The sequence below is a fragment of the Montipora foliosa genome, chromosome 2, assembly GCF_036669935.1.
Source record: "Montipora foliosa isolate CH-2021 chromosome 2, ASM3666993v2, whole genome shotgun sequence".
NCBI classification, from domain to species: Eukaryota; Metazoa; Cnidaria; class Anthozoa; order Scleractinia; family Acroporidae; genus Montipora; species Montipora foliosa.
The window spans coordinates 40,528,395-40,549,496 of record NC_090870.1 but is presented as its reverse complement, the minus strand read 5'-3'; the positions used below and the strand labels follow the sequence as shown (position 1 = coordinate 40,549,496).

Sequence of the window (21,102 nt, the reverse complement as noted above, 5' to 3'; positions counted from 1 at the left end):
GGCATTCGCTAGTGTGTGCCGGTGGCTTAACGGTCAAGGCATGTGTCACTCGATTTGAGAGCGCTCTGGGTTCAAATCCCACTCGGGGAACTTTGTTGGTTTTTTTTTTTCCCTTTTTTTTTTTTTCAATCAACTCCTTTGGCACGAGATGAGACTGCATAGAGTTCTTGTGGCTCAATGGATAGCACGCTTGCGAGTTGTTGCGGAGGTTGCGGGTTCAGATCAGGCTGAGACCGACAAGTTTCTTTTTCTCTGTTCTTTTCACCCAAACTGCCGAGAAACTACATAGAAAAGAAAGATCAACGGCTTCAACGCTGGGCGTTGACCTGGTGGCTCAACGGGCAAGGGCACGGTAAAACGGGTGTCGCAGGTTCAAAGCTGTGTACCCCATCTGGGCTCGCTCGAGTTAGGGTGAGGGTAGGGCGGGGTTGGTTCGAGTCGACTACCACAATTCAAACTTCGCTTCGAGTTCGTAAATGCGCTCCTCTCCGAATTTCGAACTGAATCGGTTACCATCATTCGCTCCGAATTGCCGAAATCGAGTCGAAATCGAATCGAATCCAAATTCCGACAATGCTCGCATCGGCTGTTCGAATATCGAAACTTCGACTTCCGACACATGCACTCGGCATGTCGAAACTTTAATACCGAACTTCCGATTTATTGATTTATTAATTACTTTCTTTCTTAGTTTATTTATTTATTTATTTAGTTTATTTATGTATTTATTTATTTATTTGCAAGTTCTTTTGTTTGGCCAGAGGTGGGCGCAGTGTTTCCGCTAGACTCTTAGATGACTGGTTTTGAGCGGCCTGAGGCGTGTTTGGGGTGAATGGAAAGCGACTTAAGATGGTTGGGGTTAGGCCATCTGAAATTGCCTTCCATTTGCTTTGAGGATACCAATGGTTTTAGTACTTTCAAAGATCCACTTTCTCTGCCTCATTTGAAAAATATCCCTGATAGGAGATCCGAGAATCTTTCAAGAGATGCGCAGAATGTACGCGCAAATAAACGACAGTAGGCACCCTCCTTAAAGTGTATATGACAGAAATTTTTTTTTTACGTTTTCATTTGCATCGAAATGTGTAATTCATGGATTCAGCGTTAAAAATGAGGAGAAAAAGTTTTTTCCCTCATTTTTGGCCGCTGAACTAGCCATTTTTTCGCTGAAAAATTGTCGCCGCAACTGGGAACGAGAGTAAGGTTGTGACGTCAGCCTACTTGACTGAGTTGTCCATTTCGCGCTTTCTTCAGTAAATTCTCACAGTTTACACGACTGCGTCTGCTGTGTTTTTGAGCGAAAGATGTCTGACGATTCGGAAGTAAGCGACTGTTTCGATTCTTCAGAAAGTGAGATGGAAAGTGAAGATTCTGGAGAAGATTGGGGAGTTATTGAATCAGAAATAATTCCCTATCAAGCCGAGCCACTCGCAGTGGTTTCAGAAGAAACTGGTGATGGGGACTCCGAGGAAGAAAGGGACGTTGATGGACTCACTCCGGCCGTTTTGGAAAGCAGATACGAAGGAAGTGTGAGCGTGGAGTCTTGGTAAGAACCAAATTTACTAGACGTCGCTTCCATGCTTACAAGGATTGTGCATAACACGAACTTCGTACTATTGTTTATTCAGGTGCCAATGTGAACGGTGTAATGTCGAGACATTAGTCGGTTCGCTGGAATTTTGCTGCTGCAGGGAAGTTACAAGTACGTCCGCAAAGATGATGTTTGATGGATCAATTGAAAACATCTCTTGTATAACCCAACACGTGGACTACGACGCGATAACAAACCGAGCAGTTTTGCTTCAAGTGGCGCCACTGTTAAGAAATAAGGACGGAGGAAATTACCGCCGCCGAGGTGGAGTGTCGGAAAATGAATGAGTACAAAATCTGCCAGAATGTATGTTAAGCGTGAAAATAGAATAAAAAATTGCTGTTGAATGATCAACATAGGTATAGTCATAATAGTAATTATTATAAAGACTGAGTAGTTCTTTTTAGAGTCATCCAAGCATGATTGCTTTCCCGGCGGTTCGCATATCGATTTTAATTTTGCTGTTCAAAATAATAGCAAATAGCACTCATTTGCTCACATGATAGCCTTACTTTCCAATCCATTAGCAAAAATTAATTGCTGTGCCGTCTCAAATTATTATTGTCGCTGATTAAATAAACAAACATAAGGAATTAACGGTTGAAGGTAAAGGGGAAGGACAAGGGGTGAAGGTCCATTGTTCTTAGCTAAAGCAGAAAAGGCCCTGAGTCCCTTCAGAATTAATATCAAAACATATTCACAGACCTTTTGCACCCTGAAATGATCCATTCAAATTATTTTTCAGGTTCATAAGAGCTGTTGCATACAGATGGACCACACGATGGCTTTGTGGCTACATGGGTTGGGATAACACCAGGCCACTCCCAGCTTGCATCTATCACAGTATTAGAACTAAATACCAGTCCCACCAGTCAAAAGGATTTGCAACTTCTAAAGACAGAGAACACTGACAAAAACACTTTGTTTGAACCAAAGTACATTTATTAAAAAAACCCATTCACAAACAGTCATTCAGTAGTTTCTCTCATAAACTTCACAACTGTGCATTGGGTTTACTTGGCACTAGATAAGATTTTAAATTTGTATTAATTTTGATTAAAAATCACTATCCAAATGGTAATTTTTTAAAAATAATTACCAACAAACAGAAAAGATAACAACATTTACTGGGGGTTTACGAAAGGTTAACAACACTATTTTTTGCGTTTGCCTTTATGACCACACAACGGTTTTTTCCATACTGAACAAGTATAAGGCCTTCGTGAAGTGTTCCGACTACTGGTCTGGTTGCTTTTCTGGTTGGATTGAAGGGTAGACTGCTCAGCTTCTGTAGAGCAAACAAATAAAATGAAAGCACGATGAGCTCTGGTTAAAAGAGTTTTGACTAAAGCTTGTAACAAATAATCATGTCCAGACATCAAGATGAGCATTTTGAAGCAAAAGGCCCCACCAAACTTAGTGAAGCTGGGTTATGTATTGGCATAACAAGTGAACTAGCAGTACATATAGTCAATTTCTCTGCAAAGTATGACATTTGGATTTGCACTGAAACATAATAAATTATTTGGATGACCTGATCACTCTTTACCTGTGTGAGAACCAAATTAATTATGTCAGCTCCCAATTGCCCGAAACGGAAAATACCATAATAGTCTTAGTTTGTCTACCCAAATTTTAAATAAGCATTGTTTTTGTTTGCCCTTGGGACCATTGTAAGTCCCAAGAGAAACTGGAAACAATGCTTATTTAAAATTTGGGTAGACAAACTAAGACTATTATGGTATTTTCCGTTTCGGGCAATGGCAGCCACAACAAGAGTAAACAAAAGACTGCTGAATATAATAATAGAATCCAAAAAATTCTTCGAAATCACAGAAACAAACCAGATGGAAAAAGTGATGTTTTCTTCATCTTCCTTCGTGTTTGGTAAACTTCAACAGCTTCTGCTTTACTTCTCCTAGCTGGGAATTGTTGATTAAGCGGCTTGGGCACTTTTCCAGAATATCTCTCTAAAACTTCCTTCATTTCTGACTTAGGCAAAGTAAACAGGAGTGCCTTCATTGCGTCAACGTAACCTAAAAATAAAAATTTGTGGGAGCATTTTCAGAGGAGCTTTTTTTCTTAGCATGTTTCTCAAAATGTCACAAGTTTTGTTAAACAGGGAACAGGTGAATTACATGTACTTATGACACTTAATTGAAATTCACTCTAATACATCAGCGATGAAAAAATGTTGACTGCCATTATTCATGTTTCATCAATATTACTCTCTGGTAGGTCTGCAACTTTTGAATTAGCAGTCTTATTTAAGGTACTATTATAGGACACAGAAAGGGAAACCATACATGGAAAGAGTGCCATCCCAGTATGTGCCTACAAAGAAAAGTAATGGTTAGTTATTACCACCAAACAATCCATATGCTCCAAACAAGTGAATGAATTACAACCATAACTAGATGTACAATAACATCCATGGGAATTTATTTCCTAAGAAAAAGTTACAAAAATGTGACCTTTTTGTGATAAAGCACCCTCAAATACATCAAGAAATGCTACTTTTACACAAAGATAATGGACCTGCAAAGAGTTCCCAGCCAAGAATAACAAATCAAGTTTGGGTGCCAGTAGTTCAGAGTGGCATGAAATCCTTCCAGGCAGCTTGTCTGTGCATCAGGGGACAACTTCTTCATGTTAGTGAACAAGGACTTTAATTTGTCATAGGCTGTAGTTCCTGCCAGAGAAAGTCGATGAATATGACATGAGTACAACCACAAAATACACTTGCATGTAGGTCCCCATTAACCAAACCTAAAAGATGGCATATAAATAAAGACATCACCTGTCTGACAAGAAAAGAAAAACTGAAGCCATTACTTCATGTGGGTCTCAATATGTATCACTAATAATGAGTGAGCTTTATTTGTCCAAGGTGAACAAAGTCAATTTTTATAGGTCCCGACATGAGCTTCTTCATTAGTGAAGAACAGCTTCTGGCCTTAATACTGGTCATTTTGACATTCTGAATACAGCTATCATGATTCCAAACAGACATGTTATATTGAGATTCATGCCACATAACCATCTGTCGGGAAGGAGTGTCTATATACTCAGTTGCTAGTAAAAAAATATTGGACTTAGTTCTTACTCGACGAAATATTTCTTTACCAACTTTTATCCACTTTCTTGGTTCAAGATCACCATGGTGACACTTTGGGTACAGTGGATCAGGATGATTCTCATGCTTGTTGCAAACATGACGCAAGAAAGAATTCCACTTTGCAGTAATCAGTGATTCAAAACCAGCTGTGGTTGACGTTGCACACCAGTAAATATGTCTCCGAATGCCCCTCATCCAGTCCTTAATAATCCCACATCCTTTCTGCTTTCTCAAAACCAGGAGTTTCTTGGTAACGGATCTGGCTATGTGCCAAATGTCAAAGTAATGCTTTGTAGTAGCACAGTTCTCACGAATCCACTTCGCAATTCCTCGATGGCGATCGGATACAAATACACCAACTGACAAGCCAAGTGTTTTTAAATGCGCAAAGCACCTCTTTGCCCCCTCCAACTCTGTCTGCTGGCTACCTCCTGTTTCATTAGCCTAGAAATGGAAAACACAAAAACATTAGTCTGTTATCAGCGACACATCTACAAAATTGCCTAAATTCTTTTCCATTATCAGAATTGAACTCTCAATTGTATTGTGCAATAAATTAATAATGAAGCAAAATTTTATCTGTTGAAGACTCATTATGTTAACTGCCATATACTTGTTTGCACTACAGTGCATTATCAGCCATGCCTCAATCCACAAGAATGTGCAGCCTAAGGTAAACGAAGCACATTCTGCGCATTGCTGGGGACAAGCCAAATTATTTTAATTCTCAATAACATCTTGTCTGAGTAATCAGCATCAGAGACATAACAACCTCACCGAGAGATCATTTACAACATTCAACACTAAAGGAGATTATGTTTTTAGTTGTTGAAAAGTCACTTACCTGAACTAATTCAAAATGAACAATTTTCATAATAGTTGTGCAGAGCATTGTGTACACGCCATATTTCGCAGAATGTCCCATAGAATCGAATCTGCCATCTCCAGTCCATGCCACGTCTTTCAGTTCCTTAACCTTGCTAATAAGATTTGCCCTGTAACTTTCCCAGTGATGGAGAACAACAGGAAATAACAATGACTTCTGGTGCCTGAAATAAGTGCGGGCCGAATACACATGAAGTCCCATGTGGCGAAACACAAGCAGGACCTTGTTAATTGAAGCTCCAGCCATCAAGATTGAAAAACTCAATAACAAATTGCCAATGGGAGACTTCCCACGTGGAGGAGGTGGCTGGGAATTCCATACATACTTCTTGTTACATCTTGAACAATTTTGTGTCACAGTGACCATAGTGCCATTCTGCTGCATTGTTGCTGATGGCCGACTCTCTTTACATTTGAAACAAAACATAGTGAACAGTTGTAGTAGCACGCTGTAAAATACAATGAACTTGGGTTCCTCAAAAGCTGGGGTGTCTGGATCGACTCTGGAAAATTAAGTGCAAAATGTTCATAAATAACGTGCGAACGTTGTTGGCATACGTGTAATAATTATTAATGGCAATCATAATAAATTGTGATAATATTAGTATTGATGACAAAGAATAATGATAATAAAGTTAATAGGATTTGAGAAGTGGTTGAGGTGTTAAATTTGTTCCATTTTTTTGATCCTGTTGTTATTATTGTTATTATACTTCAAAAAGGTGGGGACGAAGGGAGGCGAAATAGATCAGAGCTTTGGGCCATAAGCTATTGCCCCTGTGCATGTACCTACTGTTCTGCATCTAATTAAGCATTATGAAGGCAGAACAAAATTAACAATTAGTATAAAATAAGCCACACCGTATATCTCTTTCCACTGTTTCATCTGATAGATCCTCCTCCATTTCATCGTCTTCAGTGCTTCCCCCTTCAGGGTCATCTTGTGACGGCTGCCAATCACACTCCTCATCGGTTTCTGTATCTGTACCAGTGCCAGACCAATTAAAATAGTCTTGGGATTCGTCCCCCTCTTGCTTGTGGCCCAGTTTATCTTCTGAAGCTGTTTCATCCACTTTCTATCACAATAAGTGACAAAAAGAAAAAAGCTTAAAACTGAATGCTAGGAAATATCAAAAATCCTAAGGCAATAGACAATAATCTTTTACATTTTTATTTCACACTTACATTTTGAAGCTCCCTGATATTCTTCTTCAAATCCTTAATGGTGCGCCTGTGACGCTGATTAGCTCTCAGCAGACTCCTATATTTATTTTTATCCACAACCTCCCCACAAGAACTGTTTTGGAGTGGCGATGCTTCCACTGGTGAAGGGGTATGATTGATGGTGGTAGTAGCTGCATTATCTTGTGATGAAGACGTTTCAGTATGTAGCATAGTGACCACATGCCAGATAGCTGAGCTGGGAGCTGCTGATACAACATTTTCACAGGAATCAATGCAGACAGGAGTGGAGGCCACAGTATTTTCACAGGAATCATCGCAGACAGGAGTGGAGGCCTCAGAGGTGGTTTCAATTGCATTTTTGCTGATCACAGCATCACCTACAGCAACCTCGGTTGTATCTTGCGGGTTCTCCCTTCTTTTTTTGGGCTGGCTGGGTCCGGGTTGCGAGTCAGAAAATGCATCTCGCCTCAGCTGAAGAAAAAGGTAACATCAAATTCACTGACTGAAAATTTTTATAGCAAATCACTTTGACAATGTTTGTTTCTTTCATTCGGTTATTTGATTAAATTGACTTAAATACACCTATTACAGAACAATTCTCCAAAATACATCAGAAGATGTGCAAACACACATAATACGTGTAAAAACACATACCGTAATAAACGTTGATTTCACATACTTCCACTTTCAGTAAGCACAAGATTATAGGATTACGATGCTGATTTATTTAACCTCGCAAAGTATACCTAGGTGTTCTTCACATACGTACACAGCCATGACACATGAAAGCCTTGAAACTTTTGATAACAACGATTATGAGACTTAATGTGAAAAAAAAAAAGGCTTACTTGTCGCTTCTGGCGTTCGCTCAGAACTTGCGGGCCCTCTGGTAATACAGTGTCCCTTGTCGGAATAGAGCCTGGAATTAAGTTCCTTTTCATTTTAATTCCTTCCATTCCTGGCAGCGAAGACGCCAAGCTGTTGGTAAAGCAACTCTGCTCAAAATGTGCTGAACACAAAGATGCAAATTTGCCGACTGGCTCACCAAAATCAGCACGATGTCGACAAACGAATTTAACCCATTGAGCCCTAACACTAGGCTCTGAAGGGAACAAATGCGTGGAGATTCCCGGCGTATATTGTGTATTCGTACAGCTTTCACCGTTGGACGTTCCAGCCACACAGTATCGTCCTCCTTTCTTCACAGGGTTTCTCTTGCTTTCCGCCATGTTTTGATGCGAGTCAAGTAGACTGACGTCACACAAGCAAGTCACATGACCTTTTGGCCGCGCGCTTCCGGCGACACTTTTGAAGCGAAAGTATCGAGTTTTTCAGCTCGAAAAAACAAACTTTCTAACACTTTAGACTCCTTTTAAGCTCAGAATCGTTTCTTTTACTTATCAAAGGACCAGTAATCGAAAAAAAATTTTAATGAACGCACTAAAGTGAACGGTTGAGGACATCAAGTTTTAGGCCTCATCAAGAGATTTATTCTGTCTCGTGAGTGCTCACTCAATCAACAGGTGAATCGTGTACATCATCACCACTCCTAGAAACTCATAGAAAGGATGACAGAAGTATGCATGAAATGATTCCTGTTTTTTTGTTTTGTTTTGTTTTTTGTTTTTTTTTTTTTTTAAGCAGTTCTATGATCTTCTTGGAGCAACCATTCTGGCCAGTTAGTTGCCATGTTCTTTGAGTTCATCATCATAACCTCACCATCATTATAGCAGATAAAAGAGAGTAGTCAACAAGAATTGAGAAGATTGAAATCGTGTGAATCATTTCGTATATACTCCTGCATGTGCCTACAGTAAATAAAGAAAGAAATGATACTCTAGGAGAAGTTGTTGTGAGCCTGCTCTCAGTTTGAAACTCGCTTTATTCACCATGCATGTACAGACTGACTGAAGGGAGGCAAATGACCTCGGAATAATTCATTGGTGGCATGGAAACGACTTGCTTTCGTCAGCTCGAATCTACATATTGAAAATGTCTAGGTTAGAGTAGCCTGGATTCCACTGAGACAAATGGCTGAAAATCCCTGGTGACCTTGTGCTGCTGCTAATTCGGATGGAAATCTTCACTTTGTTTAATTTGGGTTTTCAATTTTTCTTCCTTAATTCTTGCTTGTTTCTTTTGCATTTTGCTTTCCTCTTTCAAAAGCCAGCCATAACTAACTAGTCGGTTCACTTTTGGCATTACCAAAGGAGTCTGATCACATAACCCTAACCACAAAATCAAAGAGTCCATTGGCTTAGCCTGCACATTATTGGTTTCAGTGAACTGGCTCGAAATCTCAGTTTCTAAATAATGAACATCTGTGCAGCACAAAATAACTATAACAATGAAGGAATGAATGAATGAATGAATCGATGACCACTGATATCCACTGGCTGCTGGCTGGCCAAGCTGGAAGGGAAGAAAGACAACTGTCAGCTGTAGCTCTAAAACTCAAGTCTGCTGTACGCAAAAAAATCAGGCAAAGGCACTAGATAGGAGAACGGAGCCATTAAGGTGGAAGACATGATTTCCATTTCATTTCCAGCCACAGTGCCCAGTGAGTGGGCTAAAAACCGACAAGGCCAATCCAACACAAGTCACAAAGGCTAAACATCCATAGCAATGCAATGATCGATGACTGAACAAACAATTCATGTGCCTGCACTCACATTGCAATCTTCACTTCTCTTCAGCTCGCTCGCTCGCTCGTTCATGAACGAAACTAATTCTTACTTCAACATTTCTATGAGACATTTCTTTGTCATTCTCAGCCCTCTAACTAACCTGAAGCTAACCACGTGCTTGTAAAACTGACCGACAAAACGATTCAATAGACAAAGATTACACAACTCACCTATGACTAGTAGCTTGTAGCATCCTGCAGGTTGTTTGACTGACCGGACTTTGACTGGAACGAGACAATCCAGGTTTTCTTTCCACTGTTCTCCGTTCAATGTTAGTTTGTACAGGCTGTGCTTGACTTGCTTATACCAAAGCAGGAGAACCTCTGTCTTTCCTTCAAAGGAGAGAATCTGTCCCAGCAAGATTCTTGGAGAAGTGCTTGTGCTATCTGGCTCCACAAGGGCCACGAAATCACCTGCCTTGAAATCATCACTTCCACCAGCAGCTGCCTCTTCCCCTGATTTGTCACTTTTCTCTGGGTCGTTATGGCATTCTGCATAGTCCCTGGCCAGTGCAACCGCCATTTCCTTCTTCTCGTTCGCCATCCTCCTATCATAGGTTTACGTGTGTGTCTCAGGGCTGCAGCGAGTGAATTCTTCATGGCATCAGTGCAGTCACTGTGGCAAAAGGAAAAGAAAATGGACTTCAATGGGCAAAAATTATATCTGCACACCATCATGTCATATACTATTTAGCTTTGAAATTTTCCCTTCTCTGCCTTGATGTAATCCTGATTGTTATCATTGTTCTTAACATCATCACCATTATTATTATAATTATTATTGTTATTATTATTATCATTATCATTATCATTATCATTATCAGTGGTACTAGTAGTAGCCCTTATCCTCAATGTTGTTTTTTCCTTTTCATTTAGAGGACAAAATAAACACGATACCATGTTGAGAGGGAAAATATCTCCCATGAAGAAAGGATATGACAATTTGTTAACCCCGTGATAACATTGCAGTACCTCTAACCCTAACCCTAACATAGAGGTATAAAGCTGTTAAATCTTCTTGTTTCACCCCCAATTCCATAGCAAGGATGGCTTTTTTAGACATTTCGTCCATCTGAGGGTTGGTCACAGTCACATTTCACCCCCAGTTCGATAGCAAGGATGGTTTTTTAAAACATTTCGTCCTTCTGAGGGTTGGTCACAGTCAAATTTCACCCCCAAAAGCTATTTCAGGATGTAAAATTCAGTGATAAATTCTGTGGTGGGGTGTTTTTTTGGGCACATTTACCCTTACAGGGTGTGGTAATTTTAAAATTTACCCCTTGTTAGGTATTTTCATGTCCCAAGTGGGGTTTTTGCACCTAATTTCACACCTTTTGGGGGTGATTTCAAGTGAAACCACATTTCAGTGAGGTGTTTTGTTGTGAAAAGTACACCCCTATCAAGGTTCACGGTTGTGATTAGGAACCCTAGTGGGGTGTTTTTGACTGAAAACCACATCTCTCTGGGGTGAGTGGATTTGCAAAATTAACCCTTGCGTGATATGAAATCAACCCAATTGGGGTGATTTTTTGTGATCCTGGACACTTGTGGGGTGATTTCAAGGGAAACAACACCTCTCTGGGATATTTTTTTCCAACAGATTCACCCCTGTGAGGGTGTTTTTTTTAGAAAAATCACCCTGCTTTTTTTTTGAGTATTCATTCTTTTTTCCACCCTAACATGTATGTGTATGTTTTGCACACACGTGAGTGGCATTGGCAAGGATCTCTATAAGAAAAAGGTCTCAAAAATGAAAAAAAAATCAACAAAACAAAACACAACCAATGCAAATGCACTACCCTTTTTTTTACTCCAGAACAAGAATGGTGATCACTTCACTGCTGCCTCCTTTTCTGCCCACTTGAAGAGCGTGCTATATGGCCTTACGGGAAAGTTGGCTTCCATAAACATACTCAGAAGTTCCTTTATCACTTGGGCGTACGACAAATCGTGAGTTATTCTTAGTAATTCAGAGGGCACTTTTAGTCTTAAAATTAGGGAAGTTGAGTCAAGAGGTCAATATATTCTTTGACTCACATGAAACAGCTTAAAAACATAGGATTCCAATAATTTATTTTTCATCAATCAGTCCTATGCACTAGAATACTTGGTTTGCATCCGTGCGAAGAGATGGCTGGTAGTTTGCTCAAGCTAATTGAATCCCATGTCCATGTTTGTTTGTTAAGTCTCTGACCTAAACAAAGTGTTTGTAAGTAGGCCACTTTCAGAATTATGCAAGAGCATTGATTGCTTATATTTTCTCTTGGGACCATTGTCAGTCTCAGGTGAAACTGGAAACAGTTCTTATGCAATTCTTGGAGGGCAAACAGAGTGTTTTTCAGTCTTTGGTCAACTACCCTACAATAATTTCAGTTCTCTCATTCCCCCCTCGAGTGTAACATTACATATCATGACTCAGACATTGTTCTATGATTTTAACAGGGACTGTACGGACTCTCTCAAGGCTTCGCTAGCATCTGCGCTCAGGCATTCGCGAAAACAAGCGCAAGATACATACGATCGCCGCACAGCAAATCAGAAGAAACGAATGGCGGTCGACTTAGCCAGAGATTACGCAGAGGGCCGTCTGGATGAAGGGGAAACTGCAACCGATGGGGAACCAGAAGAGGGTGATGAGACAGTCAACAGGGGCGATTTCGTCGCCGTTGTATCAGAGGAAAGCACCTATCTGAAGCCGGTGGTTTACATTGGCCAGGTCAAGTCCATAAGACAAAAAGAGGCGACGCTGTTATATTACAAACACATAGGCACCAACTTATATAAGCTTGAACTGTCGGTCGAAGAGTGGAAGGAAGGCATTGACAGCCTTGTTCCTGTGGAATTGCAAGGCTCCAAAAAGCGAGGAGGTGTCTACAGACTCATGACTTCCACACGCACCATCCACAAGGCAGTGAAAGGGTAACTGTCTGTGCAGTCTTTCAGTCAAGCTCCAAACGGCGAAAAACCGTCTGATTTCCAAAAAAACAGTTTCACTTCTCTAAGTCCAGAATCAATTCACAAAAGCTTCCACCCCACAATTTTTTCTCCTCGAAATCTTGTGAACAGCATGAGAGCTTGACTGAAGGTTGCATGTTTTCAAACAAGAGGGCCTAGCAGAATAAGAATTAACTTAGTTGAAGCAAAATTGGTTGTCCCAGTTTCCCAAATTCAAGTGAATGACAGGCAGATTTTATACGTAGCCTTAGTAACTTGAAATAACATCACCTCCATCATTTGAGCCAGTAATTGCTTTATTGAGCCAGTTAAATTGACAGCACATATACAAAACAAATGCAAATGTTTATTCTTACTTGGAACAACGACAATGGGCCATTTTACAGTTGTTTGCTCAGTGACCTGGCCTATGAATGGCTGCGAGGCTGCCGGTGACCTTAAATCGATACAGACCTAACTGCATTTATCATGTAAATTGTGTTGTTGTTATTCAAATTAGTCTACATTAACATAAGAAAAGCACAAAGGTTTGTATCAAAACAGGGTCACTGGCAGCCTCGCTTCCATTCTAAAGCCAGGCAGCTTAGCTACAACTGTAGAATGGTCTATATTTTGCATGAAGTGAAAATTAAAAATCTTTGCATAATTATCTACAATGGCCACAGATGCTTGGCCTTGCAATGGAAGCATGAAATTTCCAGTTTTGAACCGTGCAAACGAGAGCCCACTGGCTCACAAGTTTTGTTTCAAGCTTGAGTGTTCATACACTCTGTTCAGTGATTAGGAAGCATATGAAATATATTAAATAAACAGTGGTTGAGACCATAAGGTCTTTGTTGTCATGTATTCTTTTTAATTGACCAAATGCATAAATGGCGACCAAAAATGCATTCTTTTGTTTATGTGCTAATGAGACTCACTAGCCTCGCTCTCAAGCAACATTTCTTTTGTATTTTGTCCATGCAATCGAGGCTACTAAGGCTAAATAGCACATAAACAAAAGAATATTTTTTTGGCTGCCATTTATGCATTCGGTCTATGAACCGATTCAAAACTTTCTGACACACAGAGCAGGGCTGCAATCAAAGGACTTCATTCTCGATAACAAATAAAACAGGGCAATAAATACTCAGATACTCGCTGATCGATAACTAATTTTACTCTATAAAAGTTATTGTATGTACAGATACCAAACATGAGAGATATCATGCAAGGTTGAAATCTTAATGAGAGACTTGATGGCTTTTTTGGTTTTATTCCACATATGAACAAACAAATGAAATGAAAATAATATCACCACAGTTTCAATTATTAGGAGAAAGGCAAGAGATAAGAAACTTAATACTTGTGTCCTGTAACTATGGTAACAGGTATTTCTGAGCAAGAAAAAAAAAATTCCTCACCTTAATATTGTGAGGAATGATAATTTTCAATAATTAGCTTTCTAGTTGTTCTGACACACAGAGCAGGGCTGCAATCAAAGGACTTCATTCTCGATAACAAATAAAACAGGGCAATAAATACTCAGATACTCCCTGATCGATAACTAATTTTACTCTATAAAAGTTATTGTATGTACAGATACCAAACATGAGAGATATCATGCAAGGTTGAAATCTTAATGAGAGACTTGATGGCTTTTTTGGTTTTATTCCACATATGAACAAACAAATGAAATAAGAAACTTAATACTTGTGTCCTGTAACTATGGTAACAGGAATTTCTGAGCAAGAAAAAAAAAACCTCACCTTAATATTGTGAGGAATGATAATTTTCAATAATTAGCTTTCTAGTTGTTGCTTTGGGAAGGTTAATTCTGAATGAAGAGTGCTTCATGTGTTTTTCACAGACACTAGCAGTTGAATGATGTTGTTCGCACCTTAATGATTCTGTACATTCAAGGTGGATGCCTTACAGGACCCTGTTTTACACAAGAAAGTCCATGTTATCAACAGGAAATTTGGATTGATTGTTTCAGTTGCCTAAATTTCTTGTCATTTATCTAAATGGAAAATAGGCTGTTCTGTTCCCGAAATTCAAACATCCTCACAATAGATAAGGATTCATGAGTGCCCAATGAAAGGCTAACAAGTATTAGTGGTTTTGGTTCCTTCCTAAAAAGGTGTGTCTCTCCTGGCAGTCCATAAATAATATTTACAATAATAATAATATTTATTCTAATTAACAATTATTGCAATATAAGTAAATGAAGAAAGACAGAAAGACATTGGCTGGCTAGAATTATTTATCGGTTGTTTTCAATCTAATCAAGGATGATGACGATAATAATGTCTTTATTCATCTACTTGTATACTTTAACAATAACACAACAACAATAATCAATATCTATAAAAAGTAAAGGGAGGAGTCAAGCACTGTTACAGTCAAGCTATGCAGTTGCATGTTTGCAGTGATGCATTTTGGGAAAAAATCTAAATGTAGAGCTGAAATATGTTTCTGCATGAACTAAGAAATTCAGAACTCTCAGTCTGAGGAATAAACAGTACAGCGGACAGAGCTTGACTGTAACGTGACAAGGTCTCTTTACTTATAATTATAGATATTGATTACTCTCCCCCGAATAAAATTCATCAACCCTCTCCCATTCCCCCTGCCCCGATGGCCGCCCGCGCCTCTTCCTGTATGAAAAATCCTGCCATGTGCTGTACCGCGCATGACGCCTCTATATCCCCCCTTGACCCCCGATTTCCGCCCCTACCGCGAATTCCACCCCTAGACCCCCGACTTCCCTCCCTCCCGCTATTTACATATTTTGGTTTGGTGGGGCACTGAGCCCTGATGTGCCCCTGTCCCCCACATCGCCAGCACCCTGAAAAAGAGAGAAAAAAGAATAGCCATTGTATTGGCATGTAAAATGTTAATTGTGAACCGTTATCAGGTCACTGACCGTCGGCTGGTTCACTTTGCAAGTGAAGCTATGATCTTCGCAGTTAACTTGTAATGTTGAGATGATATCTGAAATAGATCCTAGCTTCACTTGATAAGTAGTCATGTGTAAATATAAAGAATATTCTATGCTTACTTGTGTACGGGTGTGGCTCCTTGGGGGGAACCCTTGTTAGGTCCTTTCCATCAGCCTTTCCTAGAAAACAGGAGTGATATAATTTCTTGCAGACTGTAGTTAAGCAAGTCAAACAGAAGTTGGCATTGTCACTGTTACGATGAAAAGCAAATGACAAATGATAGTAACTAGTTCAGTAATGTAATAAGGAAATGAATTTGTACCATTTTCTTTTTCTGGGATACTGGTGTCACTGAAGGGTTGCGTCATCCCCTCCTGAGGGGACAACTCTTCGTGTGCTGTTTATAGAACAAATAAAACAGTTTACAAAAAGCAAGAAAGGAATGATGTTATTGTCTTCATTACATGGACTTTATTGCACATGCTTGATCCAGGCAAGGTTATCGCACACAGAGAAAGAATTGTATGGCATGACGTTCTCTCCCCATAACGAGGCACTTCAAAGAGGCCAATAAAAGCCTGTGCATTCAAAATTAATGCATCAGATTTTCCATCATGAATAATAAACCTATTTTTTGGACACCAGGTTTGTAGTAGGTTCAAATTTGTCAACTGAAGAACAAGAGCAACCTCATCAGTTGAACTATCTATGCCATAAATGGCAGTTTCCCCACTATCTAGTATACATTGCAGAATATCATCATGAGATACAGTGAAATGATGGTCCCCAATTTTAACAATTGAAATAGTTTCAGAAGATGTACCTTTGCATTGCTGGAAGAATAATAAATTATAATATTATTAACATATGAGCTACTGCTCATATGTAGATGGTTCAGTCAAACGCACATGACAAGAAACATTGTTACTTCTAATATCAAGATCAAAGGGCTTACATGTAGCATCTGGTGGTGGTTCTAGTAAAGAAAAAAGATTGATATTATTAGTATAATTACATGGAATGAACAGACTTTCTTCCAGTCACACAAGCATAAATTATTTAATTATTAGTCGTACTAATCAAATTGTGTTTGGAACATTTTCAAAGGTCACATACCAACTGGCATGATTGGTTGCTGGTCACTTTTCTCTGGAAGTAATGAGAAAGGAAAAGTTAGCTTTTCTCATAGATTATTTAATTATTGGTCGTACTAATGAAATGTCAAGGTAAGAGGCCCTCAAAGTGTTTAGAACATTTTCAAAGCTCACATACCAACTGAACAGGTCGGTTGCTGGTCACTTTTCTCTGGAAATAATGAGAAAGGAAAAGTTAGCTTTTCTCATAGATTATTTAATTATTGGTCGTACTAATCAAATGTCAAGGTAAGAGGCCTTCAAAGTGTTTGGAAATTTTTCAAAAATCACATACCAACTGACATGACTGCTTGCTGGTCACTTGTGTCTGGAAGTAATGAGAAAGGAAAAGTTAGCTTTTCACATCCTTGACTAAAGGCAATTCAAAGTTATTGTAAATGTGCATCAAATTATTTATAGACATCATTGGAGAATGTTTTGTTTCCTTGTGTTAAGTTTTTAGAGAATTTTACTGTTCACAGCTTGCAAATCACTCTTCACAAATAGCACAAGGTTAATCCCCGATTTCGTATTTGAAATAGAAAAGCATTTAAATACCAGATAAAGGCGGTTCTGACATGGCTGTTTTGTTGCCATGGTAACCTGCTGGGTCAAGTCAATGACTACATCTGGTTGAGCGATTATTGCAGAACCCCAGGCCTTTAGTATCACAAGACAACAGCATTAGAGGGTTACTTTCGTCATAAATAAGACATTCATTCTCTTACTGATTTGCTGATTTGAGCCACCTTAAAGTTGTCGTTAATGAGGCCCTACCAGGGAGGGGCTGGGGCGTGTCGTTGATTCATTAAAACAATTGCTTCTGTTCCCTTGAACCCAAAATTACTTTTTGATCCCTTCAATTGTATGAAGTTCCCTTGTTCCCTGAGATATGTTGTCGTCCTTCTCCGCGTCCCCAGTTCAAATAAGCTTCGTCAGTGAAACCACTGGCAGGGCGATAATGTGCCCCAAAAAGGCCAGTCATTTGCGTTTTCTCTCACTTGGAGATCATTCAGATTAAAATTATTATTAAAATCAGCTCAAGTACACGCAATAGCGCGTTCTATCGAGTGGCAAGGGTGGGAGATTTGGAAATGTACTGGAATGAACGAAAAAGTCTCACCGCCTTCAGAGGTACTACTGTTCGACAACGTGCCAAATCGTGTCGCTCACTTGACCGAATCTAACGAACAGTTTACGGTGGGAAAAGACAGGAAAGAAAGAAACCACATTAAGAGCATTTTAACAACAGTTTTCTTACTTACTAGATTCCATCTTTTAGATGTTCGCACTTCCCTCTAGCTATATATTGGCGATGTGTTTTGAAAATTCCGCTGCCTGTCGTTTCCTCCAATCGCATCCCTCCTACACAGGCTCCTTGCATTTCGGTTGATCGGTCGATCGCGATGTTTCTCGGCTTTGACTTCCGACAGGCTCCGGGAAATGTCGGAGATAATCTTCGGCTGTTTGGGAGAGAGGTTTTTGTGTCGGAATCGAAATTTCTGTTTTTTCCACAAAAAACTCGCTTTCGTGCCACGTCCAAGGCCTTGCAACGAACAAACCATTTCCCGGGCATCCCCTCCCCGAGGAATAAAGAGTAATGGCTCCCCCGTCGTGTTTAAAGAGGCTTTTGAGAGAAACCTTGATTCAGATGAAGATCGATGAAGGTATTTTCATATCAACTGCATTCGTGTGGCTCTTAACTTCAGCTCAGTCTGGCTGCTAAGAGAAAATGCCATTCCTTCGCGGAATTTTAGGCTAAATAGAGTCGAGTGCATCTTGTTGTACTTATTTGTAAAGCTTCGCGCGTGCCGCAATTGCTACGCCATCCAAGCTTTCCCTTTTATTTTAATTGGTTTTTACTTTCCGTTTCTTGGCGAAAGGAACTTGCTTGTCTTATGAGTACATTTGTAATGTTTTTCCCGCGAAACCGGCCCGTTTTCCCAATATCAACACAGCTGACAAGAACCCTAAGACAATTTACCTTGGCATTTATGCTTAACAGTACAGTCTGGCATAAGCTAGGAGTTAAGGGCCATATTTCATTGCATGTCATAGTTTGCTGTTGTTAACCAATGGCCGCTGTGACGTTTAATGTTTAGTTTAAATTTAGCGCAATCTTTTCAGTACTTTACTTTCAAAGCTTACTGTGGCCTTAACCAGTAAGCTCGCAGTGCCTTAATGCCTGCAGGGAGACTGGTGACCAGCTCTTGACGTCACAGACAGAGTGTTGACCTTAAAGTCTCTTAGATAGACACCGTTAATACCGAAATTTACTCGGCCAATGGCCGCTGTGACGTTTAATGTTTAGTTTAAATTTAGCGCAATCTTTTCAGTACTTTCAAAGCTTACTGTGGCCTTAACCAGTAAGCTCGCAGTGCCTTAATGCCTGCAGGGAGACTGGTGACCAGCTCTTGAGGTCACAGACAGAGTGTTGACCTTAAAGTCTCTTAGATAGACACCGTTAATACCGAAATTTACTCAGCCAATGGCCGCTGTGACGTTTAATGTTTAGTTTAAATTTAGCGCAATCTTTTCAGTACTTTACTTTCAAAGCTTACTGTGGCCTTAACCAGAAAGCTCGCAGTGCCTTAATGCCTGCAGGGAGACTGGTGACCAGCTCTTGACGTCACAGACAGAGTGTTGACCTTAGAGTCTCTTAGATAGACACCGTTAATACCGAAATTTACTCGGCCAATGGCCGCTGTGACGTTTAATGTTTAGTTTAAATTTAGCGCAATCTTTTCAGTACTTTCAAAGCTTACTGTGGCCTTAACCAGTAAGCTCGCAGTGCCTTAATGCCTGCAGGGAGACTGGTGACCAGCTCTTGACGTCACAGACAGAGTGTTGACCTTAAAGTCTCTTAGATAGACACCGTTAATACTGAAATTTACTCGGCCAATGGCCGCTGTGACGTTTAATGTTTAGTTTAAATTTAGCGCAATCTTTTCAGTACTTTACTAGCTTACTGTGGCCTTAACCAGTAAGCTCGCAGTGCCTTAATGCCTGCAGGGAGACTGGTGACCAGCTCTTGACGTCACAGACAGAGTGTTGACCTTAAAGTCTCTTAGATAGACACCGTTAATACCGAAATTTACTCGGCCAATGGCCGCTGTGACGTTTAATGTTTAGTTTAAATTTAGCGCAATCTTTTCAGTACTTTACTTTCAAAGCTTACTGTGGCCTTAACCAGTAAGCTCGCAGTGCCTTAATGCCTGCAGGGAGACTGGTGACCAGCTCTTGACGTCACAGACAGAGTGTTGACCTTAAAGTCTCTTAGATAGACACCGTTAATACCGAAATTTACTCGGCCAATGGCCGCTGTGACGTTTAATGTTTAGTTTAAATGTAGCGCAATCTTTTCAGTACTTTCAAAGCTTACTGTGGCCTTAACCAGTAAGCTCGCAGTGCCTTAATGCCTGCAGGGAGACTGGTGACCAGCTTTTGACGTCACAGACAGAGTGTTGACCTTAAAGTCTCCTAGATAGACACCGTTAATACCGAAATTTACTCGGGCAATGGCCGCTGTGACGTTTAATGTTTAGTTTAAGACCAATCTTTTGTCGTGCAGTTTTCCCTCATCCTTTTCCTGGGCTTGGGACCAGCAAGACTGGTTATTAACTAACCAGCTCGGCGGATTTAAAAACTGCTGCCAAATTATTGCCTTTTTGAATAGCTCTGAGCAAAACAGCTCTTGTTTCACCTGTGAAACCTTTTCTTGGTCTCCACACAGGAATTTTTTTTTCTGATATATGTTGAAAGATTACCTCTTTCAATACATCTGAGCAAATCAGCTCTTTTTTCACCTATCAAACCCGTTTGATAGGAATTTTTGGTACCAGCAAATCTACTGGTACTACACCGACCAAATTTGTGGCCGGAATTTCTGATATTTGTCTATCTGTGAAGTCATTGCAAGTATCTGCAGTTTTTTCACTTTAACTATTGATGAGTTTAATGAATTCTATTCTTATTTTTTCAGGCAACTCAAGACTACCAATTGAAAGCAGTCCAGATGTAAAACCTTCAAAGTACTGATTAAAACCCGTCAAGGCTTAAACGGCCAGTGCAGCAATTGCCTGCTCGGCATCTCTGAGTGTCGGAGGGCATGATTGAAGGGCCAGTTTCATTCGTTGCAACTGATCATCAGAGAAGATCTTGTTCCAGTAGCGAGGGTCTTCAGTGTAGCAAACCATCAATTCCTCGTTTGCCCTTATGTATCTGTTGGATTTAATCCAAACTTCCCCATTTCGTTTCGCAAACTTACAGTTCACACGATCAGCTATAATCTTGGCAAACTTAGATCTCACCAAGGCTAATGGGAACGCACCGTCATTACAAATACGACCAAGTCCTGTCTCAAATTCGTTTTCTGCGCCGTCTACGTCAACAGTGGCACCCTCTCCCTGGACAGTGATGAGATATTCACCTTGTCTGTGCGGATGGAAACGACGCACTGGCGCTGTGGGTGCGTAAGCACAGACAAACGTGTCTGGTTGAATTGGCTTTACTGTAAACAAGCCATCACCGGTTGATTGACCACCTATTCCAATGCATCTACTACGCCTTACTTGCAAATGACCTTCTGCCGTATGTACAGGAGTGTAATGGCTCCTTGTACAGTT

General features: G+C 40.1%; 3 protein-coding genes across 3 annotated transcripts; 2 read left to right on the top strand and 1 right to left on the bottom strand.

The window, feature by feature from the left end:
* Positions 1 to 1,292: 1,292 nt before the first annotated feature.
* LOC137990795 (uncharacterized) lies at positions 1,293 to 2,168 on the top strand. The gene is made up of 2 exons (XM_068835901.1): positions 1,293 to 1,546; positions 1,629 to 2,168. The coding sequence occupies exons 1-2, from the start codon at positions 1,305 to 1,307 to the stop codon at positions 1,876 to 1,878; spliced, it is 492 nt and encodes a 163-aa protein (XP_068692002.1). The 5' UTR covers positions 1,293 to 1,304; the 3' UTR covers positions 1,879 to 2,168.
* A 577-nt stretch (positions 2,169 to 2,745) lies between these two features.
* LOC137991684 (uncharacterized) lies at positions 2,746 to 8,977 on the bottom strand. The gene is made up of 8 exons (XM_068836727.1): positions 7,628 to 8,977; positions 6,780 to 7,250; positions 6,456 to 6,670; positions 5,554 to 6,097; positions 4,718 to 5,153; positions 4,130 to 4,283; positions 3,436 to 3,627; positions 2,746 to 2,879 (listed from the first exon to the last, which is right to left on the bottom strand). Exons 1-7 carry the CDS (start codon positions 8,006 to 8,008, stop codon positions 3,618 to 3,620), a joined length of 2,211 nt encoding a protein of 736 aa, XP_068692828.1. The 5' UTR covers positions 8,009 to 8,977; the 3' UTR covers positions 2,746 to 2,879; positions 3,436 to 3,617.
* Positions 8,978 to 11,281: 2,304 nt separating this feature from the next.
* LOC137990794 (uncharacterized) lies at positions 11,282 to 12,862 on the top strand. Its single transcript, XM_068835900.1, has 2 exons — positions 11,282 to 11,415; positions 11,908 to 12,862. The coding sequence occupies exon 2, from the start codon at positions 12,014 to 12,016 to the stop codon at positions 12,386 to 12,388; it is 375 nt and encodes a 124-aa protein (XP_068692001.1). The 5' UTR covers positions 11,282 to 11,415; positions 11,908 to 12,013; the 3' UTR covers positions 12,389 to 12,862.
* Positions 12,863 to 21,102: the final 8,240 nt, after the last annotated feature.

What these genes read in the sequence shown, in the direction of transcription:
- LOC137990795 (XM_068835901.1), top strand. Translation starts at nt 1,305, where the DNA reads ATGTCTGACGATTCGGAAGTAAGCGACTGTTTCGATTCTTCAGAAAGT. An exon ending in AGTGTGAGCGTGGAGTCTTG is followed by an intron (nt 1,547 to 1,628) that starts GTAAGAACCAAA and finishes TTGTTTATTCAG; the next exon opens with GTGCCAATGTGAACGGTGTA.
- LOC137990794 (XM_068835900.1), top strand. Translation starts at nt 12,014, where the DNA reads ATGGCGGTCGACTTAGCCAGAGATTACGCAGAGGGCCGTCTGGATGAA.
- LOC137991684 (XM_068836727.1), bottom strand. Translation starts at nt 8,008, where the DNA reads ATGGCGGAAAGCAAGAGAAACCCTGTGAAGAAAGGAGGACGATACTGT. An exon ending in TTCATTTTGAATTAGTTCAG is followed by an intron (nt 5,154 to 5,553) that starts GTAAGTGACTTT and finishes TTCCATTTCTAG; the next exon opens with GCTAATGAAACAGGAGGTAG. An exon ending in AAGAAAGTGGATAAAAGTTG is followed by an intron (nt 4,284 to 4,717) that starts GTAAAGAAATAT and finishes TTTCTCTGGCAG; the next exon opens with GAACTACAGCCTATGACAAA.